Consider the following 7,409-nt stretch of genomic DNA (forward strand, 5'->3'; position numbering starts at 1 on the left):
GTACGAAAGTTACCACTCGTGGAGCAGGTACAAGGCTAACGGTTGCGGTAAGGCCCCCGCGAAAGTTTCCGTCTCTTATCTAGCCCCAGCCTTGCACCTGCTCCACGGGTGGTGACTTTAGTACACTACTACGCTTCTCACGCGCTCAAAGTTTTTCTGAAAAATACGGATTCAGGTGCTTTCGATGACGCTGATCAAGTTTGTATCTAGAACCATGTCTTTTTTCATTAAATAAAAATCTAATTAACGATTTTTAATTAATTAGACGACTGATTGTTACGATTTGCCATCTATACTATCTCCCCCTGGCAGCATAGCTCACCTGCATAAACCGCATCAGCGTTAACTTTCAGGTTTTTTTTAAAACAAATCTGTTAGGGTAAAAAAAAAACCTGTATATTGCTGATATGCCCGTCCTGTCACTATATAAAAATGAGCCCGTCGTGCACCTTTACGAGTGGTTAAAAACATGAAAAACCTAAAGAATAAAGTATGTGGGCTATGCAAGGTTATCTTATTATTATTTTCTATTCGGGGCAGCTTTCATCGGGCACCTGTTCTCTAGCATTTCCATATTTTGAAAGGTTCCGAGGTGAGGGTGATGTTTTCAACAAAGCATCTTTGCACATCTTCACGAGCAGAAAAATTGAATCAGTATTTATTTATTGCAAATCGACTATATTACGTGGCCTTCAATTTATTTCGATCGTCGGCATGCACAAGGAGTTACGATTCAGTGTTACTTCTTAGTTTTTTCCGTCCCTCTTGGTTTTCCAGCTGTCCCTCGTTCCTTTGGCACGTATACATCCTCCATGCTGAAAAGCGCCGACGCCGTGTTCGCGGTAACAGTGTCCGACAGTGCACATAAGTAGATGTACGAAGCCGTTTTAGCACCGTTTTTAATGCCATGAATTTCAAATAAAAACGTAAGTGACTGACCAATCGTCTGCGTGATTGAGAAATGTTCCAGTCTACCTAGTACATACAAATTGTTTGTGATATTGTTTTGTTATCATCAAGCGCAGAAAAAAGTTGCACTCGCTTTTTCCCATAGAAACGCATTAACGGAAGTCAATTTTCGACTGGTTCATGTCTGCTTGAATTTGCCACAGCACACTTGCGCTAGATAAACCCTATGGGCACTCTGGCGGCACCCCAGCCCAGCTGCCCGACTGCGAGGCAAAGGTGCCGAACTTTTCCCGCGTGCTGGCGACGTCACGCCAGCCAAGCGCACATCGGATGTGCCGCCTTGATAAGGCGGATCAGAGGCGGCGCACAGGGAGTCGTTGCCTGGACTCAGGCAGCGACTCCTTGTCCAATTAAATGTAGTTTCTTGTTGTTGAAACCGTTGGCTCCGTGTTATTCCTCCAGGTCGGTTAGGCAGCAAGGCAAACCGACCGCAACCTCTAGCGCACATTATAACAACACTATGCATTTCTCATACTGCGCCTAGGGTGGAGGGCCCTAGTGAGAACCCTAAATCCGCAAATTATTGATTAAAAAAAAACGAACACATTTTCTAAAACGCACGTTAAAGTTTTTTTACAAGTGTGTCACTCGTTCGAGATTATGGTAATCTTGTGGAGATTTTACATTACGTATAATAGTCGTAGAAAGGAATTTTAAAACGATATAAATAAGGTTCAAAGTTGCTCCGATTAATATTACTTTTTAAATGAAGTTACGAATGCAGACATTTTTTTTTTCTCTTCAAAATACTGGACGTTAAGGCACCATGCAATCCCGAAAAATATTTATTTTTTGTAATTTGCAGCGTCAGGTACTTCTAAAGGGACGGTGTGATGATTTTCTTACTTTCACTAAAAACCGCTTATAACTATAATCCCTGGGGTTCATTACTTACAAAACACGGGTTAGTTTCTCTCTCGACGCAACTGCGAAAAACGACGACGACGACGAGTCAGGTAGGACCATTGTCTACATTGCTCTAGAGGTAAATGACAATTTTATATATATATCTGTCACCGATTCTTCCGCAACTCCTCGCTCTTCAACGAGGGGCAGCTGTCCTAAGCTCTTGAAGCAGTGACCCGTCTCCGAGCAACGGGGATTAAGGAAAATGAGCCATCCAAACGCACCGCCACAAGCATGCAGCGCAGACCAATCAGCCGAATCATCCAACATCTCTGAGTGCTCCCCTGATAACGTCATGGAGGAGTCTGATGACGAAGGTGGATGGATCACCAAAGTAGCAAAGAAACGACGCCACGGATCCAATTCGAGTGAGGCGACGATCATCACTCAGCCGACTCACAACCTTGTGGTCATTGTCAAACCTACTAATCCGACCACGATCATCACTAACCTGAATCCTCTGGCTCTGAAACAGATGCTAGAAAACCTGGCACCAGACGGAGTAATCCAAATTCGACCAAATTATCGCCTTAACCTATTGGCCATAGATGCAAGAAATATAGAATCAACGAAGTCCCTTCTTGAGCTGAAGAAGCTTGGCACAATCCAAGTTCAGACGTATGAGCCAGCACCCCCATCTTCCCATGTTGGCGTTATTCGCGGCGTATCAACAGAAATCACAGACGCGGACCTCTGGGCATCAATAAGGGAAAAAGCACCAGTCATTCAAGTGAGGAGACTCGGCAAGACAGAGGCGGTAAAGCTTGTCTTCTCCACCAGAACCTCACCAGAATACGTCTTTGTGGGGCACACACGATACAGTGTCCTTTCCTACCTCGAAAAGCCGCGGCAGTGTCCTAAGTGCAACCGCTTCGGACATCTGGCGAGCACATGCTCCAAAACGCAACGCTGCAGCCGATGTGGTGGAGAACATGTCGTCAGCGAGTGCGAAGCGAAGCCACCAAGGTGCATAAACTGCAAGAGAGGCCACGATGCCACGTCCCGGAACTGCCCAGCCTACAAAGCTGAAAAGCAGATAACTAACTACAGAAGCTCGAACAATGTCGACTATACGTCTGCCAAAACTGTCATCACGAATGAACAAAAGGTTCGAAGACTGGAGAAGCACCGCACTCCCCACAAGCAAAAGCAACGCTTGAAAGGAGACAAGAAAGCTATCATCCCAGATATGAATGAAACCGATTTTCCTCCGTTGGATACGCTGTCATCAGAAATCATGCCGAAGCCAATGGTCCCGTCTGCAGAGCAGCCAGAGTCTTCACCCAAGAATGCAGAAGCTGTTTCAACCCAGAATACTTCTAAGAACCAAGAAGTACCAAGAAAATGGGCAAGAGAACACCCAGCTCAAAAGAAGCCAAGATCAGTTGCAACACCCAAGTCTCAAAGTCTTGGTAATGCGTTGTGCACAATTGTCACGTTGTTGCGCTCCTTCCTCACTTCTCTCCAGTCACCCATCGCTCAAGCAATGATCACAATTATCGACATTGTTGTTCCACTTGCCACTTCCTGGTGCAACTAGACTGCTTCATCGGGAACAACACATCGCAAAGTGAAAAAACGAAACATACAAAGAATACAATTTCTCGCTGCAATAAAAGCAGCTTATTTCCCACAATAATACAGTGGAATGTCAATGGGCTTCGAAACAAGATAAATGACTTACTGCAACATTTACGGAGACACGAAGTCGAGGTACTCGCCTTCAGGAAACCAACTTGAAGTCAGGAGGGATCCGACTATCTCCCTACGTTATCTACACTAGTACTCCCCGAACAACATCAACAACAACAGACGCACCTAAGGCATCTCTATTTGTACACAGAGACTTACCTCAGTTCCAAGTGGATCTTTCAGATCTCTGCGACCAAAGCGCAGAATACGTGGCTGTCACGATACAAAAAGACAACTCGGACGCCATGACAATCGTATCGGTATATATTCGGCCCAGTTCTCCTTGGAATCCTTCCATCTTACGCACGATCCTTTCTCGGTGTAAGCCGGCCACGCCGATCCTTGGAGACTTTAACGCCCACAACGAGGCCTGGGGGGACAAGCAAACGTCCGCTCGTGGCCGGTCTCTAGAGGATACCACTACAGCTATTGGCCTCCGGTGTCTGAATGACGGCACTGCAACCTTTGTGAGACCTGGCGTAGAGAGCAGTGTGCTCGACCTGAGTTTCGCCACCGCTGCAGTACGTGCGCTCTGGCTCGCCGAACCCGACAGCTGGGGCAGTGACCATCTCCTTATTATAATTACTTCCCCAGAGAAAAAACCTGTCACCCACAAGACTTGTTCTGTAACTAACTGGGATGCCTTCCGAGTGTACTTCGAAGATATAATATCTACTGGCACCACTGATCACACGACCGCCATCTCTCAGGCGCTCTGCAAAGCGACACGGAGAGTTACGGTTCCTATATATAGACCCAACCCGGACCTAAAATACTTAAGGCTACGTGCCTCGCGCCGCAAAGCACAACGACGTGCCTTGAAAACGTCAAGACAAGAGGATATACAACGCTATCGAAGGATTGATGCGGCATTTCGTAGGCATACCAAGCGCTTACAACGAAAACAATGGCGACAGCGATGTGAGACCCTTCACTCTCCCGGTGGCGGAAGGCAAGCATGGCGAATGGCCCGCATCCTGGCGGGTCATGCTGTTCCCCGCTCACCGTTCCTTGGCCTTGTTATCGCGCAGAACATCACGTTGCCTCAAGCCGCGGAACTCCTTGCTGATGAATTCACCTCTGCTCCCGCTCCGCCACCGGGATTTGTCGCAGCCACTGCTACCACTGCTACCAGCACGCCAGCGCAGGTTGCCAGCAACTCCGATTTCACGCTGAATGAACTACAGCATGCTCTTCAGCGTTCTTCTCGGAAACGCACCGCACCAGGCCCAGATGGGATAACTTTTCAAGCGCTTCGTAACCTTGATGATACGACGCTTCCTGACCTTCTGGAATACTTAAATCATATTTGGCGCTTGTCTGATATTCCTCCTGCCTGGCTCAGATCTGAGGTTGTTCCCATTCATAAACCAGGAAAACCGATAGGTGTCACCAGCTCCTACAGACCGATATCTCTTACATGTTGTCTAGGGAAGGTGATGGAGCGAATGGTCCTACGGCGCCTTGACTGGCAGCTCGAGACATCGGGCGCCCTGCCTAATCAGCTGTCTGGCTTCCGCAAACAACGTTGTACGACAGACGCGATCGGCAGCCTCGTATCAGACATGGAACAATCGAAGGCAACAAGGCAAGCAACAACAGCAATATTTCTCGATATTAAGAAAGCATTCGATGCAATTCCACACGAAACCATTATTGCTCAGCTTACAAGACTCGGGGTTGCAGGCCGAGCTCTGGCATTCGTACGCGCCTTTCTTACAGGAAGGTCTATGCACGTACGCCTAGGTGGAATTCGAAGTTCCCAACGTACGGTAACCCAAGGCGTTCCCCAGGGCAGTGTTATAAGCCCTCTCTTATTTAACGCTGCTATGGCGGCACTGCCTGAGGCTCTACGGCGTATGAAGTCATCGGGACCTGTCATTAACATCGCAATATACGCTGATGACGTGGCCCTCTGGACTACCGCCCCGACTAAGATATATAGCAGGATGCAACAAACCCTCTAGGACGGATTGACTATAGTTGTAGACGAGATTTCTAGACTAGGCCTTACGCTTTCCGCCTCCAAAACAGCTGCCCTTCAATACCATCCAACGGCTAGAGCATCGATCAACAAAATCTACACAATTAACGGAACAGATGTAGCACGTGTCCGAACGTACTCCTACCTGGGGTTTCCTCTGGATGACCGCATCTCCTGGAAGCCTGCAGTCAAGGCAACACTGATCAGATGTCGCCGCCACCTCAACGCCGTTCGAATGATGATGGGCAGCAGGTGGGGAACGTCTCAGGTCATGATGCTACAGTTATACAGAGGCCTCATTCTTTCGAGATTATTATACGCCTTGCCGCTGATTCACTTGAGCAATGTACAGTCTGCAGCCATTGAGACCCTGCAAAGGAATGCACTTCGCTTCTGTCTGGGTTTACCGAGATACTCCCCGAACATTCCAACGCTGGTTGAAGCGAGGGTCAACCTTGTCCAGAACCACGGCAGAGAGCTGACACTTCGCCACATCGCAAGGCAAACATCCTGCCGGTCAACAGAGTCCCTCTTGAACCATATTCGAAGTTGTCCTCAATCTCGCCTTGGATCTCTCGCTAGAGACTTTGAAGGAATTGTGGGCACCTTAGATAGAATCTACCCGGCACCACCACCTTACGCCTCGCCGCTGAACATCAGTGAATCTATTCCGGAACTCAGAAGCAAACGCGTCACAGCCCAAGTTGTCGCTCGGACCCTCACAGAATACCGAATTGACGTGGATTTTCTAGGATGGATGCGTGTATATACCGACGGCTCGGTACTTCATAGCCGCAAATCATCCACTGCAGCAGTTTTTATACCGGAACTAAAAATGGCCAAATCAAGGAAACTGAGCTTTCACACTACATCTACCACTGCCGAACTTGCCGCGCTTTGGCTAGGCCTTGACATCCTCGACAGTATCCCTCACAGTGGAAAGGCAGTGTTCCTCACAGATTCCCGAATAGCTTTACAACTTCTTGGAAGCCTTGAAGACGCCCCACAATATGCCAGATACATTGGACACATGACAAGAAACCTGGAGTCTAAAGGATGGCATATAGCATACCAATGGCTGCCATCACACGTCGGTATCTCGGGCAATGAGACCGCCGATCGTCTCGCTAATGCAGCTCACCACATTCATGTACCAACACTTGTTATACCAAAAATGTATGAGGCCAGACTTATTATTCACAAAGAAATAGAGAAACTACATCCGGACACGTGCGCCTCTACCGGGAAGCCACCCGTACGCGTGCCTCCAAAGCTGTCCCGAGCCTCCGCTTCTCTACTGCACAGACTTCGCACTGGTTGTGCCTTTACTGCGAAAGCCCTTCACCGTATGGACCCAACAATAAACCCAAACTGTCCATCCTGTGATGTTCCCGAGGACCAGGACCATCTCCTCTGGACCTGCCCTACTCTAGCGGACAAAAGAAAATCGCTTCTCGACGGCCTGCGGCAAGCAGGCGTAGCAAGTGCTACAACACAGGACATTCTTTTTCCCCCAGGTTCTGCACGCGATGTCTCGAGAATATTCGCCGCACTTCTCAAGTTCTTGGAGGACACCAGTTTATTCGACCGCCTCTAACCCCGGTGTCTGACACACACTGGGCGATGGCAACACTTCAACAACCGAGCCACAAAAACTGCTGACCAATTGTTCTTTTTTTTTTTATTCTTTCTTCATCTTCCTTTCTGATCCCTTTTCATCCCATTTTTCCTCTCTTCTCTTTTCAATCTGTTCCTTTTCTTGACCTCTCTTCTTGCTTTAACTTTTTCTCATCTCCCCTTTCATCCCCCTCCCTTCCCCGGAACTAACTCGCCCCCACTAAAGGAGTGGCCAACATGT

At 48.1% G+C, this 7,409-nt stretch overlaps 1 protein-coding gene across 1 annotated transcript; it reads left to right on the top strand.

Moving 5' to 3' along the window:
• The first annotated feature begins 6,308 nt into the window (after nucleotides 1-6,308).
• LOC121836726 lies at nucleotides 6,309-7,148 on the top strand. Its single transcript, XM_042291818.1, has one exon. It carries the CDS (start codon nucleotides 6,309-6,311, stop codon nucleotides 7,146-7,148), a length of 840 nt encoding a protein of 279 aa, XP_042147752.1.
• Nucleotides 7,149-7,409: the final 261 nt, after the last annotated feature.

The sequence above is a fragment of the Ixodes scapularis genome, unplaced genomic scaffold (genome assembly GCF_016920785.2).
Source record: "Ixodes scapularis isolate PalLabHiFi unplaced genomic scaffold, ASM1692078v2 PGA_scaffold2__306_contigs__length_199485367, whole genome shotgun sequence".
In the NCBI taxonomy this organism is placed as follows: Eukaryota; Metazoa; Arthropoda; class Arachnida; order Ixodida; family Ixodidae; genus Ixodes; species Ixodes scapularis.

Bases quoted from the DNA above. Each gene is read 5' to 3' on its own strand.
- LOC121836726 (XM_042291818.1), top strand. From the start codon at position 6,309: ATGCGTGTATATACCGACGGCTCGGTACTTCATAGCCGCAAATCATCC.